Source organism: Pan troglodytes, chromosome 20, assembly GCF_028858775.2.
Source record: "Pan troglodytes isolate AG18354 chromosome 20, NHGRI_mPanTro3-v2.0_pri, whole genome shotgun sequence".
NCBI classification, from domain to species: Eukaryota; Metazoa; Chordata; class Mammalia; order Primates; family Hominidae; genus Pan; species Pan troglodytes.
The window spans coordinates 48,580,798-48,607,001 of NC_072418.2; the positions used below are offsets into that span (position 1 = coordinate 48,580,798).

At 52.7% G+C, this 26,204-nt stretch overlaps 1 protein-coding gene and 1 non-coding gene across 17 annotated transcripts in view; both read right to left on the reverse strand.

Moving 5' to 3' along the window:
• The window catches only part of EML2 (EMAP like 2), a 38,318-nt gene extending 13,745 nt beyond the window's left edge, over positions 1-24,573 (reverse strand). Inside the window, exons 1-12 of one of the 16 annotated variants that reach the window (XR_010153896.1) lie at positions 24,219-24,491; positions 21,069-21,287; positions 20,853-20,976; positions 20,576-20,680; positions 17,784-17,812; positions 17,445-17,574; positions 13,288-13,437; positions 12,039-12,108; positions 11,830-11,940; positions 8,797-8,892; positions 5,554-5,688; positions 3,710-3,809 (exon numbers count right to left, since the gene is read on the reverse strand). Coding sequence is in view for 14 of the 16 variants with exons in the window: in XM_016936226.4 (XP_016791715.3) it covers positions 3,710-3,809; positions 5,554-5,688; positions 8,797-8,892; positions 11,830-11,940; positions 12,039-12,108; positions 13,288-13,437; positions 17,445-17,574; positions 17,784-17,812; positions 20,576-20,683; positions 20,853-20,976; positions 21,069-21,287; positions 24,219-24,390 (1,444 nt within the window). In the remaining 2 variants the exon portion in view is untranslated. Of the gene's footprint in view, positions 1-3,709; positions 3,810-5,553; positions 5,689-8,796; positions 8,893-11,829; positions 11,941-12,038; positions 12,109-13,287; positions 13,438-17,444; positions 17,575-17,783; positions 17,813-18,232; positions 18,395-20,575; positions 20,684-20,852; positions 20,977-21,068; positions 21,354-21,406; positions 21,572-22,524; positions 22,677-24,218 lie in introns of those variants that run through there. The other 15 variants (XR_010153895.1, XM_016936227.4, XM_016936226.4 and 12 more) reach the window with 15 other exon arrangements.
• Positions 17,933-18,025, reverse strand: MIR330 (microRNA mir-330). The gene has a single exon (NR_035753.1). It is a non-coding gene; the product is annotated as a microRNA mir-330 (primary transcript).
• Positions 24,574-26,204: the final 1,631 nt, after the last annotated feature.

Consider the following 26,204-nt stretch of genomic DNA (forward strand, 5'->3'; position numbering starts at 1 on the left):
GGTCAGGAGATGGAGACCATCCTGGCTAACACGGTGAAACCCCGTCTCTACTAAAAATACAAAAAATTAGCCAGGTGTGGTGGCGGGCACCTGTAGTCCCAGCTACTTGGGAGACTGAGGCAGGAGAATGGCATGAACCCAGGAGGCAGAGCTTGCAGTGAGCCGAGATCACTTGAGCTCAAGTGTTCGAGGGCAGCCTGGGCAACATAGCGAGACCTCATCTCTACAACAAATACACAAATTACCTGGGCCTGGTGGTGGGCACCTGTAGTCCCAGGTACTTGGGAGGCAGGAGGATCACTTGATACTGGGAGGCAGAGGTTGCAGTGAGCTGTGATGGCAACCACTGCACTCCAGCCTGGGCGCTAGAGTGAGACCCTGTCTTAAAAAAATATTCTTTATTAAAAAAAAAAATTTTTTTTTTTGGAGACAGAGTCTTGCTCTGTCCCCTAGGCTGGAGTGCAGTGGTGCCATCTCTGGCCACTGCAACCCGCACCTCCAGGGTTCAAGTGATTCTCCCACCTCAGCCTCCCGACTAGCTGGGATTACAGGTGCTCGCCACCATGCCAGGCTAATTTTTGTATTTTTAGTAGAGATGGGGTTTTGCTGTGTTGGCCAGGCTGGTCTTAAACTCCTGACCTCATGTGATCTGCCTGCCTCGGCTTCCCAAAGTGCTGGGATTACAGGCGTGAGCCACCGCACCCAGCCTAAAAACTTTTAAAAGTAAAGATGAGGTCTCACTATGTTGCCCTGGCTGGTCTCAAACTCCTGGGCTCAACCAGTCCTCCTGCCTCAGCCCCTCAAAGTGCTAGGATTACAGGTGCTAGCCACCTCAACCAGCCCATCCTCTCTTTCATTCAACTACCATTCACCAGTTAATCCATCCTTCCATCCACCCATTTTTGGCAAGGCGCGGTGGCTCACACCTGTAATCCCAGCACTTTGGGAGGCCGAGGTGGGTGGATCACTTGAGGTCAGAGTTCAAGACCAGCCTGAGCAACATGGTAAAACCCCGTCTCTACTAAAAACACAAAAATTAGTTGGGTTTGGTGGCATGCCCTTATAGTCCCAGCTACTTGGGAGGTTGAGGCAGGAGAATCACTTGAATCCGGGAGGCGGAGATTACAGTGAGCCGAGATCGCGCCACTGCATTCCAGCCTGCGCAACAGAGTAAGACTCCATCTCAAAACAAGCAAACAAACAACAACAACAACAAAAAAACCCAAAAAACAAACATCCACCCATTTTCTATTTTCCAATCTATCTACCCATTCACCATTCACCCGTCTATCTACCCATCTGGCAATCTACCTATCCATTCTTTCATCCATTAACCTACTCAATCAATAATTCTTTTTTTTTTTTTTTTTTTTTTGAGACGGAGTCTCACTGTGTCGCCCAGGCTAGAGTGCAGTGGTGCAATCTCGGCTCACTGCAAGCTCCGCCTCCCAGGTTCACGCCATTCTCTTGCCTCAGCCTCCCGAGTAGCTGGGACTACAGGTGCCCGCCACCACGTCCACCTAATTTTTTGTATTTTTAGTAGAGACGGGGTTTCACTATTTTAACCAGGATGGTCTCAATCTCCTTACCTCATGATCCACCCGCCTCGGCCTCCCAAAGTGCTGGGATTACAGGCGTGAGCCACCGTGCCCAGCCACAATCAATAATTTTTTAACAAGTATTTGCTCTGGGCCCAGGCTCATATGGGGACACAGTGGTGACCAAGGCAACCTCACACCCTATCCTTGCAGGGCTCACTACAAGTCAGCGCCAACCCCAGGTGTTCAGGCCCAAAAGACTCAGGCACACACCCAGGAGACTAAGATCCCATAGAGGGCTCCACTCAGCCAGGTGAGTCAGGGAGGGCTTCCTGGAGGAGGAGATGGCTGAGCAAGGATCTGAAGGTGGGGTAGGAGTCAGCTGGGACAAGAGAGGGCGGGAAAATGTTCCAAGTGGAAGGAACAAGTTTCTGTTGCAAAAAGCAGAGAGTAGGCGAGAACATGGATAATTGAGGGAACTCATAGGGATGTGGTGTGATTAAGTGTAACGTACAAGGGCATGCACGTCAAGGCAGGAGACAGCAGGGCCTGACCAGGCAGGGTCCTGGAGGCCTCAGTAAGGAGCATGGACTTGTCACAAGGGAACCTGGGAGCAGTGGAAGGGGAGGGACTGGGTCAGATTTACATTTGCTTCTGGGAACAAACCAAATTGAAGGTGGTGAGGCTGAAGGCTGTGAGGTCAGGGAGGAGACCAAGGTAGGAGAGGAAGAAACAATAATTCTCTTTAATTCCCATCCTTCAAGACTCAAATGTGGTATCACTTCCTCCAGGTGAGCTGGGCTCTCTTTTTTATTTTTATTTTTTATTTTTTTGAGATGGAGTCTTGCTCTGTTGCCCAGGCTGGAGTGCAGTGGCACCGTTTTGGCTCACTGCAACCTCTGCCCAGGGTTCAAGCGATTGTCCTGCTTCAACACCGCCCCCCCCCGCCCCGTGTAGCTAGGATTACAGACGCCCACCACCATGTCCAGCTAATTTTTTTTTTTTTAGACAGAGTCTTGCTCTGTCACCCAGGCTGGAGTACAGTGGTGCAGTCTTGGCTCACTACAACCTCCACCTCCCGGGTTCAAGCAATTCTCATGCCTCAGCCTCCCAAGTAGCTGGGATTACAGGTGCATGCCACCACACCTGGGTAATTATTTTGTATTTTTAGTAGAGAGAGGATTTCACCATGTTGGCCAAGCTGGTCTCGAACTCCTGACCTCAGGTGATCCACCCGCCTTGGCCTCCCAAAATGTTGGGATTACAGGTGTGAGCCACTGCGCCCAGCATGTTGTTGTTATTATTTTTTTTAATTTTTTGTAGATATGGGGTCTCACTATGTTGCCTAGGCTGGTCTAGAACTCCTGGGCTCAAGCAATCTTCCTGCCTTGGCCTCCCAAAGTACTAGCATTACAGGCATGAGCCACTGTCCCAGCCTCAACCCATTAGTTTGTTAATAATGTCATCCATTGGTTGGAGCAAGTATTTCTTCACCCAACCATTGGCTAAGACAAGTCATTTATTCATCCAATCACTGATTAACTTCTTGGAACAATCTGTTCTTCATAACACATTAATCTGTTGGCTGAAACAACCATTCATTCATTCACTCACTCATTCACTCATTCATTCATTGCTGTATAGATCCACTGCCTGAGACAAAACCTATTCACTAACATAGTTAGCCATTAGTGGTAACAACCACTCATTTGTTCCTTTACCCAGTCACTCTCCCTTTAAGGAGGATGACACATTCATTTACTTATTCTTCCATCCATTTCCTAGGATCACACCTTCATTCATTCCTTCATTCCCTTATTCATTGATCCACACGCTGGGACAAAGCACTTGTCCATGTATCCATTCATCTACCATCCGTCCTTCCTTCCATCCACCCATCCATCCATTCATCATCTAACCACAACTGAGCTAACCCATTCATTGATAATCTGGACTTGATCCCTAACAAGGGATTTCCAGAGAGCAAGGCAGGGGGGAGTCAATAAAGACTTCCTGGAGATAGGGATACTTGAGCTGAACCTTGACGAGGGTGTTGGAATCGGACATCCATTTACACTCATTCCACACAAGCAGCATTCCACGAAGGGAGGCAGAGCCAGGAGTGTTTCGGAAGACTGGATTGGGGACCAAACAGATGGGGTGACACTGACCTTTGCCCCAAACATAGAGGTTCCCCCCAGAGTCCCCCGTGACCACGTCGCCACCTTCCAAAAAGGTCACACACAGCACATACTTCGGTTTCTCATGTTTCTAAGGTGGGGGAGGAAAGGAAGGTGTCAGAGCGTCCCTGAAGCAGGTAGCCTCCCAGAGGTCATCTGTCACCCAGGACCGTGGCCAGGCAATCCCCTCTATCTATGCGTTTGGGGTAAGGCTCTGCGTGGAGCATCCCTTCTCCCACCTGCCTCCATCCGGCCTGCAGTGCTTCGGTGGCCTAGAGGTTCTGACCACAATTGTCTCGCTTTCCTACCCCTGGGCCCACTTCCTGCCCTCTCTCTGGTCCCCCTGACTCTTTCTTTTGAGATACAGTCTCACCTGTCATCTAGACCGGAGTGCAGTGGCATGTCTCGGCTCACAGCAACCTCCCCCTCCCGGGTTCAAACGATTCTCCTGCCTCAGCCTCCCAAGTAGCTGGGATTACAGGCCTGCGCCATCATGGCCGGCTAATTTTGTTTTGTTTTTGTTTTTGTTTTTCAGACGGAGTCTCGCTCTGTCACCAGGCTGGAGTGCAGTGGCGTGATCTCGGCTCACTGCAACCTCCACCTCCCGGGTTCAAGCGATTCTCCCGCTGCAGCCTCCCAAGTAGCTGGGATTACAGGCGCCCACCATCACGCCTGGCTAATTTTCATATTTTTTTAGTAGAGATGGGGTTTTGCCATGTTGGCCAGGCGGGTCTGAACTCCTGGCCTCAAGTGATCCACCCGCCTCGGCCTCCCAAAGTGCTGGGATTACAGGCGTAAGCCACCGCACCCAGCCTGGTCCCCCTGACTTCTCCCCTCCTGTCGGCGCCTCATTCATCCTGTCTCTCCTCCTCCCTCCTCATCTCCAGTCTGTCTCTCTAGGTCCCATTCCCTGCCTCACTCCACCTTCTCAGTGTCTCTGTTTCATCTCCGTGCCCATTGCTCTCTGGGCTTCTCTTTTGGGGTGGAAGCCCCATCTCTCACCAAAGGCAATGAGCCCTATGGGAGGAAGCCCTGTGTCTTCCCACCCTCTGCTTCCCACTCAGCTTGTGGCTCTCTCAGCCAGGCAGCCTCTGAGTTCTCTGATTATCCATCATATCGACAACCGCAGCACCCCTGTTTTTTGTTTTTGTTTTTGTTTTTGTTTTTTGAGACAGGATCTCACTCTGTCACCCAGGCTGGAGTGCAGTGGTACCATCATGGCTCATTGCAGTCAACCTCCTGGGCTCAAGCGATCCTCCCACTTCAGCCTCCCAGGTAGCTGGGATTACAGGTGCGCACCACCATGCCCAGCTAATTTTTGTATTTTTTGTAGATATGAGGTCTCACCATGTTCCCCAGGCTGGTCTCGAACTCCTGGGCTCAAGGGATCCTCCCCCCTCAGCCTCCCAAAATGCTGGGATTACAGGCGAGAGCCACCTTGCCACAGTACCCATTTATTGACCATTTACTATCTGCTAGGGACTGCTGTACTCTTCATCCCTTTGAATCCTCACAACTTTTTTTTTTTTTTTTTTTTTCTGAGATAGGGTCTCGTTCTATCACCCAGGCTGGAGTGATCATTTGATCACGGCTCACTGCAGCCATGACCTCAGGTGATTCTTCCACCTCATGGTGCCCGGTCACCCTCTTAACTCCAGAGTTAAGGTGGATCATCACCGTGGTATGGAGAAAGAAACTGAGGCCCCAGCAGGCAACATCTCAGCGTCCCTGTAATCCCAAACCCCTGCCACCCTCTGGGGGATCTTGCTACCTCCCTGCCTGTCCCTAACTACCTCTCTCAGGGCCAGCCTGTCCCCCAAACCCCTGGCACTCACCTCAAAGAGGCCTTGCCGCTTGCTCAAGCTGCCCCCCTCCAAGGTCCAGAAGTAGATGTGAGATTTCCCGCAGGTGATAAGCACAGTGGGGTCCGTGGGGTGGAAGGTGGCCACCAATACAGCCTCATTGGAGCACTTTGAGGGGTGGGGGAGATTCTGAATGAGGACCTCAAAGTCCCCAAGGCTACTATACCCGCCCCTCACAGGACTGCCCTAAACGGCTGTTTGGGTTGTATGCTGCACACCTGAACTTTTCTTTTCTTTTTTTTTTTTCAGGGCAGAGTCTCGCCCTGTCACCCAGACTGGAGTGCAGTGGTGCAATCTCGGCTCACTGCAACCTCCACCTCCTGGGTTCAAGTGATTCTCTTGCCTCAGCCTCCCGAATAGCTGGGATTACAGGCAGGTGCCACCACACCCAGCTAATTTTTGTATTCTTAGTAGAGACAGGATTTCACCATGTTTCCCGGCTCATCTCGAACTCTTTACCTCATGATCCACCCGCCTCAGCCTCCTAAAGTGCAGGGATTACAGGCGTGAGCCACTGCGCCCGGCCTTTTTTTTTTTTTGAATATGAGTCTCGCTCTGTTGCCCAGGCTGGAGTGCGGTAGCACAATCTCGGCTCCTGCAACCTCTGCCTCCCAGGTTCAAGCGATTCTCCTGCCTCAGCCTCCCAAATAGCTAGATTTACAGGGACGTGCCACCACACCTGGCTAATTTTTGTATTTTTAGTAGAGATGGGGTTTCACCATGTTGGCCAGGCTGGTCTCAAACTCCTGACCTCAAGTGATCTTCCCACCTCAGCCTCCTAAAGTGCTGGGATTACAGGCGTGAGCCACCACGCCTGGCCAGTACCTTTCCTATACGGTAAATTAAAGTACAGGAAGCAGGACAAGCCAGCGAAGCATTATCATCTTCTTCATCATTAACAAAACAGCAGACATTTGGAGCTCCTCTCCTCTGCCCTAAGCACTGTGCTCAACATTTTACAATCATTAGCTCCTTTAATTCTCCATCTCCCTGTGAGGTCAAGACCATTATGCCCACCTCATTGCAAATTAAAAAGTGAGGCTCAGGCTGGGCGTGGTGGTTCACGCCTGTAATCCCAGCCCTTTGGGAGGCCGAGGCGGGTGGATCACCTGAGGTCGGGAGTTCGAGGCCAGCCTAACCAACATGGAGAAACTCCGTCTCTACTAAAAATACAAAATTAGCTGGTCGTGGTGGTGCATGCCTGTAATCCCAGCTACTCAGGAGGCTGAGGCAGGAGAATTGCTTGCTTGAACCCGGGAGGCGGAGGTTGCAGTGAGCCGAGATCGTGTCAATGCACTCCAGCCTGGGCAACAAGAGGAAAAATCCGTCTCACAAAAAAAGTGAGGCTCAGAGAGGGCCAGGTGTAGTGGCTCACACCTGTAATCCCAGCACTTTGGGAGGCCGAGGCAGGCGGATCACGAGGTCAGGAGTTCGAGACTGGCCTGGTCAACGTGGCGAAACCTCATCTCTACTAAAGATACAAAAAAATTAGTCAGGCGTGGTGGTGCGCACCTGTAATCCCAACTACTTGGGAGGCTGAGGCAGGAGAATCACTTGAACCCAGGTGGTGGAGTTTGCAGTGAGCCGAGATCATGCCATTACACTCCAGCCTGGGTGACAGGGCGAGACTCCATCTCAAATAGAAAAAACAAAAAGTGAGGCTCAGAGAGGGTAAACCATTTGCCTAAGGCCACACAGCTAGGCAAGAGTTGTGTATGGAACCCAGCTCACCTAGCCCTAATTCCAGAGCACAGCCTCCGCACCATTTCTGTTTCCCCAAACAGTGGGCCTTGATTCAAAACCCAGGTTTCCACCAGTGGCTCACGCTTGTGATCCCAGCACTTTGGGAGGCAGAGGCAGATGGATCACCTGAGGTCAGGAGTTCGAGACCAGCCTGGCCAACATGGTGAAACCCTGTCTCTACTAAAAATACAAAAATTAGCCGGGCATGGTGGCACACACCTGTAGTCTCAGCTACTCAGGAGGCTGAGTCAGGAGAATCACTTGAACCTGGGAGGTGGAGGTTGCAGTGAGCCAAGATTATGCCATTGCACTCCAGCCTAGGTGACAAGAACGAAACTCCATCTCAAAGTAAGTAAGTAAGTAAGTAAGTAAATAAATAAATAAATAAATAAATAAAACAAAACCCAGGTTTCTTTCCCTCAGCCAAGGACAGGTGTGCAACCTGAGGCAAGTATCTCTTCCCTTCACCATGCCTCATCCTTAAAATAGGCCACCTCTCAGAGAGGGAAATCGAGACACCAGAGGACTGCAGAGTCAGCAAGCAGCCACCTCAAACCCACCCTTCTGTTGGGCCTGGTCCACCGTACCCCATATCTCCATATCCTCACCAAGGCCCTACAAGGAAGATGCTACCATTATCCCCATTTTATTTTATCTATTTATTTTTTTGAGGCAGGGTCTCACTCTGTTGCCCAGGCTGGAGTGTAATGGTGCAATCATGGCTCACTGCAGCCTCAACCTACCAGGTTCAAGCGATCCTCCTACCTTAGCCTCCCAAGTAGCTGGGACTACGGGTGCACGCCACACCCAGTTAATTTTTTTTTTAAGTGCCAGATTTTTTGTTTGTTTTGTTTTTTGTTTTTGAGACGGAGTTTAGCTCTTGTTGCCCAGGCTGGAGTGCAATGGTGTGATCTTGGCTCACCGCAACCTCCACCTCTGGGTTCAAGAGATTCTCCTGCCTCAGCCTCCCGAGTAGCTGGGATTACAGGCATGTGCCACCATGCCCAGCTAATTTTGTATTTTTAGTAGAGACAGGGTTTCTCCATGTTGGTCAGGCTGGTCTCGAACTCCTGACCTCAGGTGATCTGCCTGCCTCGGCCTCCCAAAGTGCTGGGATTACAGGCGTGAGCCACCGTGCCCGGCCTTTTTTTTTTTTTTTTTTAAGTAGAGATAGGTCTCCTTATGTTGCCCAGGCTGATCTCAAACTTCTGAGCTCAAGCAATCCTCTCATGTCGGCCTCCCAAGGTGCTAGGATTACAGGTGTGAGCCACCTTGCCCAGCCTATTATCCCCATATTATAGATGAGACCACCAAGGCTCTGAGGTGGCAAGCGGCTTGCTCAAGTCGCACAGCCAGCAAGGAGTAAAGCCAGGGCTTAAACACAGGTCTATCTGATTGCAGACTCCTAACCACTGAGATTGGGCAAGTCCCACAGTGGCACCCAGCGGGAGGGGATGAGAAAAGTCACCTCACCTTGACATCCACCACCTTGGTCTCCTTGGCCCAGTCCCACACCGAGAGCATGTGATCATTGGATTCATCCACTGCACACAGCAGGTTGCCTCCATTCTAAAGAGGAGGAGAGAGGAGGGGGACAGAGGCAAGGGGAGTCAGGGCCCATCCTCCCCCCATGCCCACCAAGGCATTCACCACACAGGCCTGTTTTAAAACCTTCAGGCTGGGCACAGTAGGTGGGAGGATCGCTTGAGTCTAGGAGTTTGAGGCCAGCCTAGGCAATACAGGGAGACCCTGTCTCTTAAACAAAACAAATTTAAATATTAAAAAAAAATAAAAAGCCAGGCGTGGTGGCTCACACCTGTAATCCCAGCACTTTGGGAGGCCGAGGCAGGTGGATCACGAGGTCAGGAGTTCGAGGCCAGCCTTGCCAACATAGTGAAACCCTGTCTCTACTAAAAATACAAAAAATTAGCCAGGCGTGGTGGCAGGTGCCTGTAATCCCAGCTACTCGGGAGGCTGAGGCAGGAGAATCGCTTGAACTGGGAGGCAGAGGATGCAGTGAGCCAAGATTGCGCCATTGCACTCCAGCCTGGGCGACAGTGAGAGACTCTGTCTCAAAAAAAAAAAAAAAAAAAAAAAGACCTTCAAAGGCCCTGGCCATTTTGCAGGAAACACATTAAAATACACCCTCCATTAGAAGCTGTGAAGACATCTGAAATGGTTTCATACTATGCTTTGAAATGACTCATCCCTAATAAATTCATTTCATTTGCCCTCAGCTATTGTTTCTCTGCAGCCAGCACCCCTAGGCAGGAATTCTTGCTGACATCATCTCATTTGCATTTACATATATATAGAATGACTGATGTAGGTGAAATTCAGCAGTTAACAAAGTTGATATTATGTTGGGTTTTTGTTTGTTTTTTATTTTATTTTATTTTTTGAGACTGAGTCTCATTCTATTGCCCAGGCTGGAATGCAGTTGCGTGATCTTGGCTCACTGCAACCTCCACCTCCCAGGTTCAAGCGATTCTCCTGTCTCTGCCTCTCAAGTAGCTGGCACATGCCACCACATGCCCTCCTAATTTTTGTATTTTTAGTAGAGACAGGGTTTCACTATGTTGGCCAAGCTGGTCTTGAACTCCTAACCTCTGGTGATACACCCGCTTCCACCTTCCAAAGTGCTGGGATTATAGTCATGAGCCACCTCGCCTGGCCAATGTTGGGCTTTTATACCTTTCATTAAATACAGGTTAATTTTGATTTGGCAAGGTTTTATTTTCTTCTCCACACCTTTGGTAACAATATGGCTTACCCCCACCCCAAGCTCTTAAATGTTTCTTTAGGCCTCAGAAAACCGGTGAGGGTCCAATCCAGTGCCTCTTAAGCTATCTGTGCAGGAGACTGGCTGTTTTTTACTCCCTAATCCATTGAAGACTAATATTTTAATCAAATATGATAAAAATGTAAAATATGATTTTTATCTATATATATATATATTTTTGAGACAGAGTCTCACTCGGTCCCCTAGTCTGGAGTGCAGTGGTGGGATCTGAGCTCACCGCTACCTCCGCCTCCCAGGTTCAAGTGATTCTCCTGCCTCTGCTTCCTGAGTAGCTGGGATTACCACACCCAGCTAATTTTTGTATATTTTTAGTAGAGATGGGGTTCCCAGGTTCAAGTGATTCTCCTGCCTCTGCTTCCTGAGTAGCTGGGATTACCACACCCAGCTAATTTTTGTATATTTTTAGTAGAGATGGGGTTTCACCATGTTGGCCAGGCTGGTCTCGAACTCCTGACCTCAAATGATCCACCCATCTTGGCCTCCCAAAGTGCTGGGATTACAGGCATGAACCGCATCTGACCAATTTTTATTTATTTTTTACTTTTTAAAGTCAGGGTCCTGCCATATCGCCCAAGTTGGAGTGTAGTGGCATGATCACAGTTCACTGCAGCCTCGATCTCCTAGGCTCATTCAATCCTCCCACCTCAACCTCCCAAGTACCTGGGAGTACAGGCCCAGGCCCACACTAGTACACCCAGCTAATTAGATTTTTTTTTTTTTTTTTTTTTTTTTTTTTTTTTTAGTTGGAGTCTCGCCCTGTCGCCCAGGCTGCAGTGCAATGGCGCGATCTCGGCGGCTAACTGCAAACTCCGCCTCCCAGGTTCAAGCGACTCTCTTGCCTCAGCCTCCCGAGTAGCTGGGATTACAGGCACCCTCCGCCATGCCCAACTAATTTTTGTATTTTCAGTAGAGACGGGGTTTCACCATGTTGGCCAGGCTGGTCTCAAACTCCTGACCTTGTGATCCGCCCGCCTCAGCCTCCTAAAGTGCTAGGATTACAGGCGAGAGCCACTGCACCTGGCCTTTTTTTTTTTTTTGAGTACGAGTCTCGCTCTGTCGCCCAGGCTGGAGTGCTGTGGCGCGATCTCGACTCACTGCAAACTCCCCCTCCCGGGTTCAAGCGATTCTCCTGCCTCAGCCTCCCGAGTAGCTGGGACTGCAGGCGCCCGCCACCACGTCAGACTAATTTTTGTACTTTTTTTGGTAGAGACGGGTTTCACTACGTTGGCTAGGCTGGTCTCAAACTCCTGACTTCAAATGATCCTCCCACCTCAGCCCCCCAAAGTGCTGGAATTACAGGCACAAGCCACCACGCCCAGCCAAAATAGGATTTTTTTTTAAAAAAAGGCCCACAATCACACACTTGGATGTTGTGGTGCTGTCAAACTGCTCTCCAAATTCCTAAAGGCTTACTCTCGCTTTCTGTACTTATCTCTGCCTGGACATGCCAAAACCCGCCTGCAAATGGGCAAGGAGCAGCTGGGCCCTAGGCACTGGGTTTAAAATGTCTGAGAGGGCTGGGCGGGCACGGTGACTCACCCGCCCCTTAGGGTGAGGCCACGCCCTCATTATGACGTCACAGAGGCGGGCCACGCCTCCAGCAGGATTCCCGGCCCTCAACCCAAGGGGCGGGTGAAAAGGTGAGGGCACTTGCCCTCCTTTTCGGGGCGAAGGGGCGGGGTTAGGGTGGGCGAAGGACTTACAGATTTGGAGAAGCCCACACAGCACACGGCTCTGTCAAACACCCCCAAGCCCAGCACGTGTAAGGTGGAGAGGGAAACTGAGTCCCAGATGCGCACGTGGGGCGGCAGCGGCTGCAGGGAAGAGAGGCTTGTTACCTTGGGGGTGCCAGCTGCTTGTCCCCCACAACTGCGTCCTGCACTCTTTTCTGCTTTCCCCTCCCTTCCATTACCTTCCCTTCCTTAGTGGTGCCCGCCACCTGTCCCGTGGCGATGGTGACCATATCTGGGTGGATGGCCAAGCTGCGGAAAGAAGGGACAGAGAGACCAGGGCTCAGTGGGAGAGAAGAGGCTCACAGAGACCCAGGACATTCATTCCACAAATTGGCTGGTTGAGTTTAGTCAATAAACGTGTATTTAGTCCATTAATAGCAGTGAGCGGATGCCCTCCGGGTGCGCTGGATCAGAAGCAAGACTTAGGCCTGGGGCCTCTAACTCAAACGCCAGCAGGACGCACGTCTGTACCTCACGTAGTGGCCAGGAGAGCACACTTATTTAAGGGGGCTGACACCACCCTGCTCCAGCCACCAGGAATTGTCTGGAGTGCCTATTCAGTTTTTTTTTTTTTTTTTTTTAAGAGGCGGAGTCTCCCAGCACTTTGGGAGGCCGAGGCGGGCGGATCACCTGAGGTCAGGAGTTTGACACCTGCCTGGCCAACATGGGGAAACCCTGTCTCTAGTAAAAGTACAAAAATTAGCTGGGCGTGGTGGCGGGCACCTGTAGTTCCAGCTACTCGGGAGGCTGAGGCAGGAGAATCGCTTGAACCCAGGAGCGGAGGTTGCAGTGAGTCGAGATCGTGCCACTGGACTCCAGCCTGGGCGACAGAGTGACTAGTTCTCAAAAAAAGAAAAAGAAAAAAAAAAGAGATGGAGTCCCGCTCTGTCCCCCAGGCTAGAGTGCAGTGGCAGGATCATAGCTGACTGCAGCCTCCAACTCCTGGACTTCAGCGATCCTTCCGCCTTGGCCTCCCAAAGTGCTGCTTTCACAGGCGTGAGCCACCTCGCTGCCCAGATTTTCAAAAGAAGAAAAAGATCCAGGCATTGCGTGAATTCACTGTCTGATTTTTTTTTGAGACAGAGCTTGCTCTTTCACCCAGGCTGGAGTGTGGTGGCTCAATCACTGCAGCCTCGACCTCCTGGGTTCAAGTGATCCTCTCGCCTCAACCTCCTGAGTAGCTGGGACCATAGGGGCTTACCACCACACCCAACTAAAACACCTGAAATATTGAAATATTGATACTCAATCCACATTTTCCCACTAAATTCAGCCTGAGGGCAGCTGGTGGCTTTGGAGAGGGAGCAAAGGCTTAGCCTTGCCCCAAACCCCACAGGGCAGCAATGTGAAAAGAGGCATAGAGGGGCAGGGGCTGGAGCTCCATCTCCGGCCACAGCTCCCTCCCGTCCCCTCTGTCCCACATCTCACCATTTGATGTCATCGTTGTGTCCCAGGTAGTGTCGCTGCCTCTGCTCCTCCACGCTGTATAGCACGGCTACGGAGGCCACAAAGTACACTATCTCCCCGGTGGGCAGCAAATAAAGGTTGGCCCGGCAGTCTCGGCCACGGTAGCCATAGCTGGAGCCACCCAGGGGCCGGTTAAGGAATGTGTTTTGTTGTTGTTGTTTGTTTGTTTTGTTTTTATTTATTTATTTATTTTTAATTAATTATTATTATTTTTTTTTGAGATGGAGTCTCACTCTGTCGCCCAGGCTGTAGTGCAGTGGCGTGATCTCAGCTCACTGCAAGCTCCGCCTCCTGGGTTCACGCCATTCTCCTGCCTCAGCCTCCTGAGTAGCTGGGACCACAAGGCGCCCGCCACCATGCCCGGCTTATTTTTTGTATTTTTAGTAGAGACGGGGTATCATCATGTTAGCCAGGATGGTCTCGATCTCCTGACCTTGTGATCCACCCGCCTCGCCCTCCCAAAGTGCTGGGAGCCACGGCGCCCAGCCTATTTATTTTTTCTTTTTTTTTGAGACGCAGTCTCGCTCTGTCTCCAGGCAGCAGTGCAGTGGCACAATCTCAGCTCACTGCAACCTCCGACTCCCTGGTTCAAACGATTCTCCTGCCTCAGCCTCCTGAGTATCTGGGATTACAGACACACGCCACCACACCCAGCTAATTTTTGTATTTTTAATAGAGATAGGGTTTCACCATGTTGGCCAGGATGGTCTCAATCTCCTGACCTCATGATCCGCCCGCCTCAGCCTCCCAAAGTGCTGGGATTACAGGCGTGAGCCACCGCGCCCGGCCTGTTTTTGTTTTTTTAAGACAGAGTCTGTCGCCCAGGCTGGAGTGCAGTGGCATGATCCCAGCTCACTGCAACCTCCGCCTCCTGGGTTCAAGCCATTTTCCTGTCTCAGCCTCCCAAGTAGCTGGGACTACAGGCGGATGCCATCATGCCAGGCTAATTTTTGTATTTTTAGTAGAGATGGGGTTTCACCATATTGGTCAGGGTGGTCTCCAACTCCTGACCTCAGGTGATCCACCCACCTTGGTCTCCCAAAGTGCTGGGATTAGAGGCTTGAGCCACTGGTGCCCAGCCAAGGAATGTATTTTGCATCACACACACTGGCTGAGGACCAGACTCAACAAGGTCATTGGAATGAGGTTTTTCTGTTTCCACTCTCACCCCTGTAGTGGGCTGATGGTCCCCTCCCACTCCAAAAGAAAATGAATGTCTGTTTCCTTTTTTTTTTTTTTTTTTTTTTGAGATGGAGTTTCGCTCTTGTTGCCCAGGCTGGAGTGCAATGGTGTGATCTCAGCTCACGGCAACCTCCACCTCCCGGGTTCAAGGGATTCTTCTGCCTCAGCCTCCTGAGTAGCTGGGATTATAGGCATGCGCCACCATGCCTGGCTAATTTTGTATTTTTAGTAGAGACTGGGTTTCTCCATGTTGGTCACGCTGGTCTTGAACTCCCAACCTCAGGTGATCTGCCCGCCTCGGCCTCCCAAAGTGCTGGGATTATAGGCATGAGCCACCGCGCCCGGGCTATGTCTGTTTCTTAATCCCCACAACTTGCAAATGTGACCTTACAAGGAAAATGGGTCTTTGCAGATATAATTATAGATCTCAAGATAAGATCATCCTGGATTATCAGAGTGGCCCCTAAATCCGATCACAAGTGTCCTTATAAATGACAGAAGAGGCAGCCTCAATCTCCTGGGCTTAAGTGATCCTCCTGCCTCCGCTTCCCAAATAGCTGAGACTACAGGCATGCACCGCCATGCCCAGCAAATTTTTTGTATATTTTTGGTAAAGATGCAGCCTCGCCATGCTGCCCAGGCTGGTCTCAAATTCCTGGGCTAAAGCAGTGCACTTGTCTTGGCCTCCTAAAGTGCTGGGATTACAGGCATGAGCCAATGCACCCAGCCTGCCTGGCTAATTAAAAAGAAATTTTTTGTAGAGATGGGATCTCGCTTTGTTGCCCAAGCTGATAGTTATCTGGTTTATTTGTTAACTGCTCATATTCCCCAATAAGACTGTGAGTTCCATGGTGGCTGAGATTGGGCTGTTTTTTTTTTTTTTTTTTTTCATTTCTGTATCTCCTCCAGGAAGCCCTCCATGACTCCAGGCTGGGTCAGCCCTGTCCCTGTGGATTCCCTATCCCAGTCTTGCACACTCTGGGTTGTCACTCTCAATGAGTTTGTTCCCATGCTAGACTGTATGCCCCAGGAGGGCAGGCAGATGCTGTCATGGTCAGCACTGTGTCCCCAGCCCTGTCTCAGATGTTCAGAAAATATCTGAATGGGCCAAGCACAGTGGCTCACGCCTGTAATCTCAGCACTTTGGGAGGCCGAGGCAGGTGGATCACTTGAGGTCAGGAGTCCAAGACCAGCCTGGCCAACATGGTGAAACCTTGTCTCTACCAAAAAGCACACAAAAAAATTAGCCGGGCATGGTGGCCCATGCCACCCAGCTACTCGAGTGGCTGAGGCAGAAGAATGGCTTGAACCCAAGAGGTGGAGGTTGCAGTGAGCCAAGATCGTCCCACTGCACTCTAGCCTGGGTGTCTCAAAAACAAGAAAATATCTGAATGATTGTCAATATACATATATCCTGACCCCATGAAACTGCTCTGACCTGCAGTTACTGCAAAGGGGAGCAATCTGAGGTCCTCACTTTTGCAGTCTCAGCCACCTCTCATCAGATGCTTATCAAGCCCCACTGGCAGGACATTTGGGACAGATTCCAGGGGATATTTCCAGCTACCTCGAGAAGGCTCTGGGCACCCAGAAGGCCAGGCCATTTCATCAACCACCCTGGCTCCTCCAAAGAGGAAACCAAGGCCCAGAGAGAAGCAGACAAGGACCGGGTTCCTGGGGTGTGGACTCCAAGCTCAATAGGCTTTTAGGAAAAAGTTTGGGTCCCAGAATCAGGATTGTTGTCTCCTATCTATAACCTCAGTTTCCTTATCTGGAAAGGAGGTATAATAATTTCCAAACTGTAGGCCTCAGAGCTCTTGGAGGCCACTAGTTGTAAAAAAACAAATTCATACCTGGAATAACTTACAACAGTGTCTGTCAGATAGTAAGTGCTTGAGTTATTATTTTGGATTTTTTGTTTTGTTTTGTTTTGTTTTTGAGACAGGGTCTCACTCTGTTGTCCATGCTGGAGTGCAATAGCACAATCATGGCTCACTGCAACCTCAACCTCCCAGGCTCAAGTGATGCTCCCACCTCAGCCTCCAGAGTAGCTGGGAACCACAGGAGCATGCCACCATGGCTGGCTATTTTTTTTCTTTTTCTTTTCTTTTCTTTTTTTTTTTTTTGAGACAGAGTTTCACTCTTGTTGCCCAGGCCGGAAAGCAGTGGGGCAATCTCAGCTCACTGCAGCCTCTGCCTCCTGGGTTCAAGCGATTCTCCTGTCTCAGTCTCCCGAGTAGCTAGGTTTACAGGCACATGCCACTACACTCGGCTAATTTTTGTATTTTTAGTAGAGACAGGATTTCATCATATTGGTCAGGCTGGTCTCAAACTCCTGACCTCAGGTGATCTGCCTACCTCGGCCTCCCAAAGTGCTCAGATTACAGGCATGAGCCACCGTGCCCGGCCTGCTATTTTATTTCCTGTAAAGACGAGGTCTTGCTATGTTGCTCAGGCTGGTTTCAAACTCCTGGCTTCAAGTGATCCACCCACCTCGGCCTCCCAACGTGCTGAGTTAGTATTTTTCAGTCCCTGTGCCTGGGGCGCATACTATGAGCTCAGTACCTTTACACATTATTTCACAGGTCTATGGACCTGAGATCATAAAATTCCTTTTTCAGAGTCAAGGCGACTTTTCCAGGGTCACACAGCCAGCTACGGGCTGGACTGGGGTTTGAACCCATCTCTGTCAGACTCCAGAGCCCGGGCTCCCAGCCATTCCCAACTCTTTTTGCTCAAATGCACCAATCCCACTCTGGCCACATAGCCCTTGAACGTGCTGTGCTTGTTTTGTGTGTTGCCCAGGCAGGTCTCAAACTCTTGGCCTCAAACGATCCTCCCAAAGTGCTGGGATTACAGGCCTGAGCTGCCTTGACCGCCTTTCTATTTCCTCCTGAGGGGATAGGAGCACCAAGAAGATTCCAGCAAAAGGATACACCCAGTCCAGCTTGAGCCGGCAAGAAGGCAGCTCCGAGCGTGTGTCCAGGCTGTAGGTGGGTGCCAGCTCGTCTGGGATCATCATGGGCACAGGGCGGCCCCTCAGGAACATTTTCACGGAGCCATCCTCTGCCAGGACACCCCCAGAGGTCAGGCACTGACACCAGCCCCATTCCTATTCCCTCTCCTCTTCCAGCTTTATTTATTTTTTTTTTAAAGGCAGGGAAACTGAGGCCAGAGAAGCAAAGACCCAGTAGCCAAGACTCCTGACCTCTGGCTCCAGCCTGTCACCCCAACAAGCAAGCTTCCACCGGGCCCTTCCCCATCTCCCCACTCACCCACACTGAAGATAACTTCTTTGGTTTTGCTGTCGGGAAAGGACAAAGAAAAAAAAAGGTCTTAGTATTCAGTTCAGAAAAGGGGAGAAACCATTCCTCCACCCCCACCGCTCCCCGGAGGTCTCCGATGAAAACGGGGCCGAGTAAGGGGCAGAGCGCTGCCTCTCTGCAGGCCGTGTGCTTTGCTCGGTTGATCTTGCAGAGCCTAAGACACAGGCCCAGAGAGGCAGTGATCGCCAAAGATCACACAGCACGAAGTGGCAGGGACGCGATCCTGGAAGAAGGGAGTCACCAAGGACCCTTCCCTCCTAATCAGCAAGGTGCTCCCCAGCGCCCCCCACCCGCAGTTCCCCCAGCACCCCAAACGTCAAGCAGCGGGAGAAACGGGGAGAGTTTAAGGGAAGGGGCGTGTCCCCACGCCGGTCTGGGTCCCAGGGGTTGGGTGAAACCTGAGATCTAAGCCCCGGGAGCGCGGAGAGGAGATGGGGGGTGGTCTGCGAAAGGGTCTCACCCAGCTCCAAAGCTACTCATGGCGGCGGGTGGCGGAGCTTCGGGGCCGGGGGTGGAGCCGGGACCGGCTCTGCCGCTTCCGGCCCTGGGAGGCGCTCGGGCCGCCGCGCCCCTGCCCCGCCCTCCACAGCCACCCCTGGAGCCGGAGGGTCCCACCGGGTCACACATCCCGGGCTGTGGACTCCCGATCCCAGGTTCTTTCGGGGTGGGTGGGGGAGAGTGGTTGAGAACATGGACTCGGGAGCGCGCCTGCTCGAGTTAAAACCCCAGTTCTGCTAATTCCTAGCAGTGTACACAGGTCGTCCAACCTCTGCCTCGGTTTCCTCATTTAAAAAATGGGGATAATAAGAGTACCCGGCCGGGCGCGGTGGCTCATGCCTGTAATCCCAGCACTTTGGGAGGCCGAGGCGGGCAGATCACCTGAGGTCAGGAGTTCAAGACCAGCCTGGCCAACGTGGTGAAACCTCGTCTCTACTAAAAATACAAAACTTAGCCTGGCGTGGTGGCTGGCGCCTGTAATCCCAGCTACTTGGGAGGCTGAGGCAGGAAAATCATTCGAACTCGGGAGGCAGAGGTTACAGTGAGCTGAGATTGTGTCATTGCACTCCAGCCTGGGCAACGAGAACAAGACTCCGTCTCAAAATAAATAAATAAATAAATAAATAAGAGTACCCTCACCTCCCGGGGATAGTTGCGAGGGTGAAATTGGTTAATTATTGGGAAGTGCCTGGAGTATACACAACGCTGTATTTGTGTTTGCTATGTTTGAGCAGAGTTGAAATTTGCAGCTTTTGACCTTGGTCTTGCCCTTGCGTGGCCTCCTAGCGCTGACCACGCCCACTGCACCATAACTCCAGCCTTAGGGTGATTTTTGTTTTGTTTTGTTTTTGATACAGGGTGTGGCTCTGTCGACCAAACTGGAGTGCAATGGCGTGATCATGGCTCACTGAAACCTCGAATTTCCTAGGCTTAAGTGAGCCTCCTGCCGCAGCCTCCCAAGTAGCTGGGTCTACAAGCGAAGGCCAGCACGCCCGGCTATTTTCTTTCTCTCTCTCTTTTTTTTTTTTTTTTGTTTGTTTGTTTGTTTAACGGAGTCTTGCTCTGTCAGCAGGCTGGAGTGCAGTGGCGCGATCTCAGCTCACTGCAACCTCCGCCTCCCGGGTTGAAGTGATTCTCCTGCCTCAGCCTCCCGAGTAGCTGGGACTACAGGCACGCGCCACCACGCCCAGCTAATTTTTGTATTATTAATAGACAGGGGGTTTCACCATGTTGGCCAGGATGGTCTCGATCTCTTGACCTTGTGATCCACCCGCCTAGGCCTCCCGAAGTGCTGGGATTACAGGCGTGAGCCACCGCGCCAGGCCTAATTTATTTTCATTTTTAGTAAAGACGAGGGCTCGCTATTTTGCCCAGCCTGGTCTCGAACTCCTGAGCTCAAGCGATGATTCCCGCCTCCGCCTCCCAAACTGCTAGAATTATATAGCCTTAGGTTTTGACTCTGTCCAGATCTTCAGTATGGCCCCGCCTCTGGAGCACGCCTGTCATTCTGAGCCTCCCTTCTAACCCTGTCCCTGAGTTGACTCAGTTGCTTGAGAATTGACTGCTACCTCCCGCCAACGCTCCTTCTCCGGCCCGCCAGGCATTCTGATTACGTCCATTTTCACGTATTCCTTATGTGAGTACCTTCGAGGCCTCCAAGTTGGCTCCACCTCTTGGCATTTGACCACGCCCCTACGGCCCCGCCCAACCTTTAAGCCACGCCCTTTTCAACCTGGCAGTGCCCCCGATTTTGATGTCAAAGCTTCTGGAATCTGGAATGCCTCCACCTGGTCTCAGCCTCTGTTACTCCGTACCCCAGATTTTAATTTCGCCCAGGCGAACACTGTGGCTGCACCCTTAAATTCCTCAGACTCCCTCTTTCCTTGCAGAAACTCTGTGGCTGCTGCCTTGACTTCATCCCTGAAACTCAATGGGGCCTCTCCTGTACCTTAATAACCACGCCCATAAGCCAAGCTCCTCCCTGACTTCCTCACCCAGTAGACCTGACCGTCCAGCTTCTAAAAACTCTGGCCACGCCCCTCAATATTGACCCCGCCCTCCCAGACCTTCCACTGTTACCGTGCCACCTCAAGATTGGTCCCTCCAAGGCTCTGGCACCGTCCCCGCTTTTGAACTAGCTGGCCCCACTCTAGGTTACGACCTCGTGGCCTGGGGCATGACTACATTTCTCGACCATTTCCTCCCTATCTCTTTCTGCGGCTTGACGCCGCCCCAGTCCTTACCCTTCCTTTTTGGCGCTACAGTTGCTGCTGGAGGATGTGGTCCGGCTGCGGGGGTCCTCACGGCGCACCGAGGCGAGGCGCTCTGGTGACAAGTAGCGGCGGACACTGCTAAAAGAGAGCACACAGTTGGGGGCAGAGCCTTCTAGGCCAGCAGGCGAGTGCCGTGAGCAAGCGAGATTCTCCCTGCACCCTCTGCTGCTGGAGCTCAGGCAAACAAACCACCTCTGTCTCCCACGAGGTCTTGGAAGAGGCTGGGGGTCCCGGCCTTGTGCCTTACCTGCGCCCGGAGGTCGCCTCCTTCTTGGGAGAGGATGGGGACGTGGCATAGCCACCCACGCGCCGCGGGGGTCCCGAGCCATTAAGGGGCGTCCTGGTGGGAAGGCCTTTCAAGAGCTGACACACTGGAGGGATGGGGTTAGGGGACAGAAGAGGGTGAGTATGAGGACCAGGCCCCGGTCCTCCCCATCCCACCCCTCCAGTCTAACGGGGATACCCGAGGCAGTGGTGCCTAAGCGCGGAGGCGCCCGGCCCTTGGGGGTGCCCCGCGCGCGTAGCGCCGCTCCCTGTTCTTCGCATGCCCGCAGGCGACGCAGAGCATCCGCCAGCGCCGCCTTTAGGACCGCCAGCTCGTCTTCCTGTAACTGCAGCCGCTGCTCCAGCGCCGACACGCGGTCGTCCACTTCCATACCGCTCGTGCCCGACAAATTGTCATCTGGAAGACGGGGGAGTGCCGGCTGCAGGGCCACCCAGGAGCTCCAGTGCCCAAGGGGTCCCTCCCGCCTTCCTGGGTCTAAGCGGGGGGCCAGCCACGCCCCTTTCCTGTCCCGCTACCTGGGGCTGGGACACTTGGACATGGGCCAAGGAAGAGGACTCTGAAGGGGGAAGGAAATCCCCGCAGCTCTCCAACCCATCCGCACACTGCTCTCTGCCACAGCGCGCTGGCCGTGTGACCTTGGGGAAGTCCCTTCCCGCTTATTTTCTAAGAGTCTGTGAACCCAGGAGCCTCTCGCTCTGGCTTTAAGATTCTATGACTAAGACGTGACCAGGCGCAGTGGCTCACGCCTGTAACCCCAGCACTTTGGGAGGCCGAGGCGGGCGTATCACGAGGTCAGGAGATCGAGACCATCCTGGCCAACATGGTGAAACCCCGTCTCTACTAAAATAAAATAAAATTAAATTAAATTAAAAAAAAAAAAAGCCGGGCGTGGTGGCGCGTGCCTGTAGTCCCAGCTACTCCGGAGGCTGAGACAGGGGAATCGCTTGAACCCGGGGGGTGGGAGGTTGCTGTGAGCCAAGATCGCGCCACTGCACTCCAGCCTGGCCACAGAGCGAGACTCCGTCTCAAAAAAAAAAAAAAAAAGAAAAAAGAAAAGAAAAAAGAAAAAGAAAAAAAGATTCTTTGATTTTATGACTAAGACGTTAAGTATCTATGAGTGATAAGAGCATTTGCAAAATGACACCAACCTACTCCTAATGACACTAAAGTTCTAGAATTGATCCCCAACATCCTCCGACGAAGATTCTGTTATGAATACCAACGTCTCTTCACTGTTTCTAAGACTTTCCAAGCCAAAAGGTCATGCCTAGCCTCCCCGTTTCCCCTCCTCTCCTCACCCTGGGGTTCGACCCTAGAGCCAGCTGCAAGGACAGAGCTTCGGCGGCCCCTGGCGGCGGACTTGGGGGTTGCAGGCAGCGCATCGCAGACCCAGAAGACCCAAGGGAGATGCAGACCGGACTGACAACCAAACTCTTCCCCAGCAGGCATTCCTCTTTTCTGTTCCCCTTCTTTATTTCGCCTCTGTACCCCGCGCCCCAGATTTGGCTCTCCAGCCTATGGGTGCAGCCAAAATGACTCCCCGAGTCGCCCCCCGAACCCCGCTCATTTTCCCAGTGGGAGGGGCGGAGACCCAAATGGCCCCTCTCCCCATTTTCCCCCAGAATACTCATACCCAGACTCATTGCTGACCACAACCAAGGAAGCCCTGGTTCCCAGCCTGGTGGAAGTAAAGGTGGTAGCTTAGACGGGGACAGGGCGTGGAGCTCGCCCCTGCCATCCCGCGTCCACAGGCCGCGCAGCTGGCCCTCTGGGCTCCGCAGTGCAGCCGCCGCTCCTCCCTCCTTCCCTTCCTAGCCCAATCGCCTGCCGAGGCTTGCCCGCCCTGCCCCCCACTCAGCGCCTCCCAGGTCCGGTGCCTGGACCTGCAGAGGGAGGTGGGAGCCTCCTGAGGTCAGAAGGAGTGAGCCGTCAGGACTTAGAACTCGTAACAGGGGGAAACCTCTGGGGGTCTTGTTGGCATCACGTTTTGCAGACGGGAAACTAAGGAAGGAGGCCAGTAGGAGTGTGCAGAGACACGCCAAAGATCACTCAGCCCGTAGGTGGGGGCGGGGGACCCAATCACCTCCTGTGCTCAGCCTGGTCCTACCTACCATTAATTATACGACCAGAAAAATGGCATCTGTTACTGTGAGCTTACATGTGCCAGGCACTGCTCACGCAAAACACTTAGCACGTTCCTGGCTCATGTTGATGCTCGATAAATCCAGAATAGGATTAACTATTTTTATGATACCTAATGCTTTTGGCAACTCTAGTAGTTGTAGTAGCATAATCCATTTTAGGAGGAGAGGAGGAGGAAGGTTACTGAAGCCCAGAAAGGTGACGTTACTTGTTACATGGACACACAGCCGTTCAATGGAAGAACCCATACTCAACAGGAATGGCCACCCTGTCATTCTGGCTCTTAGAGGGACAGAGGAGGACAAAATAAGCATTCTGGGTCCCCTGCCAATTCCAGTGGTCCCTGGCACTAGGGTGTGTGCCCAGAGGACTGAACCTCCAAACTGAGTTAATAGAGGTGCTTTCATCTTGACCCTTCTGCCCCACCCAGAGCGGCCAGCTGCACTGTCAGGCCTTGGCCAGCCCATCCTACCAACCCCCACACCTCCGCCATCCCCATCCCTGTGACTCAAGCCCTCCGCTCCCTCCTGACCATCCCCCCATCCTCAGCCTTTTCCGAGAGACCAGGCCTCACTTCCCACTTTTCCCTCCCAACTCCCCTCTTCTCCTGTCTCCCCTCACCTGAGCCCGACACCCACAGTGGCCCTTCTGGTATCACACCCATTTGTCTAGGGAGAAGGGATGGTGCTAATGCATGGGAGGGCCAGGGCCAGAGGATTCGGGAGGTATCCTAGAAGCAAAGTCCTCTGGCCGTCCCTTTCCAGTCCCACACTCTGCCCTCAACTCAACACCAAATCCACCCCCACCCCCTCTGTCTGTCCCCCTGCTATGGAGATAGGGGAGCATTCCAGAAGCTTGAGGGGAGAGAGAAAGGGCAGAGTTCCAGGCCCAATCGACCCCCAGGCCGTTCCCCCTTCCAATCCCGGGTTCCTTCGGCTTCTGCCCCCTTCTCTCCTCTCCGTCTAGCCACCTCGGGAGTACAGGAGGATCCAAGTGGATGGGGGGCTGGGATCTAGGTTTTGGGGACCAGGGACCTTGCTCTTGGGTCAGGGTCCTGCTGAGGGAGAGAAAAGGGGGATCTTCAGCAAGGGAGGGGGATGGGGACTTGGAAGGAGGAGGCTGGGGCAAGAAGAGATGGGTCCAGCCTTGGGCGGGGCCAAGGTCGGAACTGAGGAGGGGTCTCACCGTTGCAGTATTGCAGCAGCGAGGACGTGTCGTACAGGCCGCAGAAGGCCGGGCCGCGCTCCGCCATCGCCCCACCACAGCCACCGCCGGCCCCCCCGGTCCCAGCCCGGGCCCGGTCCCCCCCACCAGGCCCTGCCTCCCGTTGCCATAGCAACGCCCTTCGTTCCAGCATCCCCAGCTCAGCTCGCCTGGCATCAGGCGGCCGGCGCCGGGCCCGGCGCTGGGGTCATCCCCAGGATGCCCAGAGAGGGGGGTCGGGACACCCCCTGCCAAGCTCCCCAACACAATCCTCGGGCCAGGATTGGCTGCTCCCGGATCCCCCTAGGTACCGTCTGGTCCCGCCCACAACCGGAGTGTAGTCTCTCTAGACCCCCCTCCTCGCCCGTTCAGAACCAATGAGAGCCTGTCGCGCAGGGCCCTTCACCAATAGGGATGCAGAGGGATTGGAAGGGGCAGGGCCTTTCCTGCTTTCAGCCTGAAGCGCAGCCCCGAGCTCCGGGAGGAGGATGGTGTGGAGGAAGACACTCCACTATCCCCAAAACCTCCTCGGACTTTCATTGGATTTTCCAAAAGCCCCCTCCGTAAGGCCAGGGCCCGACCTTAGAGCCCCAAACCCGCCCAGGGAGCTCTTGTTTATTACATCTAGGCCCACCCCCAGGCTCTTAGCCCCACCCCCAGAATCTTGCGGGTGCTAAAGTTTTATTCCTACCCACGGAATCATTAGCACCGCCCCCTGAACCGCCAAGGGTTTATAGTATAGTACTTCTCCAAAGCTCTGGACAGGACCTTCTTATAGGATTAGCTCTGGCCTCGGAATTTAAATCCCTCCTCCCGCGGTCTGGTAGTCCCTCCCTAACTTTTTTTTTTTTTTGGGGGGGGACGGAGTCTCGCTCTGTCGCCCAGGCTGGAGTGCAGTGGCGCGATCTCGGCTCACTGCAAGCTCCGCCTCCCGGGTTCACGCCATTCTCCTGCCTCAGCCTCCCGAGTAGCTGGGACTACAGGCGCCCGCTACCACGCCCGGCTAATTTTTTGTATTTTTAGTAGAGACGGGGTTTCACCGTGTTAGCCAGGATGGTCTCGATCTCCTGACCTCGTGACCCGCCCGCCTCGGCCTCCCAAAGTGCTGGGATTACAGGCGTGAGCCACCGCGCCCGGCCGTCCCTCCCTAACTTTCCCCACCGCTCTGTCTGCGGCCCCAGGCCCTTAGCTCCGCCCTTAGAGCCCTGGCCTCCCACAACCGCATTATCCAGTCCGGGCTTTGGCACAGGCCCAGTTGTGAGGCTTGGACTAGCCCGCATGTCAGGCAGAGATGGCTCGAAAGTTGTGGGGGAAAAGGGGAGGGTAGAAAACCCGACAATGGATTTCAAGAATATTGGACCGCCTTCCTCAAGTCTCCAACGAGGGTAAACACCTAGAGTATAGGCAGGAGAAGTGAAGTCCGGAGCCGAAAAAGAATTCCCTCTGGACACAGAGATGAAAAGTAGAAGCTTTGGAAGCAGACTGACCTGGGTTTGAATCCTGACTCCTCCACTTTCTGGTTTCGTGACCCTAAAGCTCCACTTCCGCATCTGGAAAGTGGGGGCTCATAATCGCTCCTGCCTCATTCATTCATTCAAAAATGTTTACTGACTGCCTAATGGGCCAGGCTCTGTTCTAGGTGCTGAAGTTTCCGGAGTAACCAAGTGAACCTGTTTCCTCTCATGTATTGTTCATTTAATGGAAGAGGTAAACAATCATACACAAAATAAGTAACAATACCTAACGTTTAATCAGCAGTCACTATGGGCAAAGCACTCAGTTATCCTCACCAAAAGCCCTATTTTGTTGTTGTTGTTTGCTTGTTTGTTTGTTTTCGAGACGGAGTCTCTCTCTGTCGCCCAGGATGTAGTACAGTGGCACAATCTCAACTCATTGCAACCTCCGCCTCCTGGGTTCAAGCGATTCTCCTGCCTCAGCCTTCGGAGTAGCTGGGACTACAGGCGCACA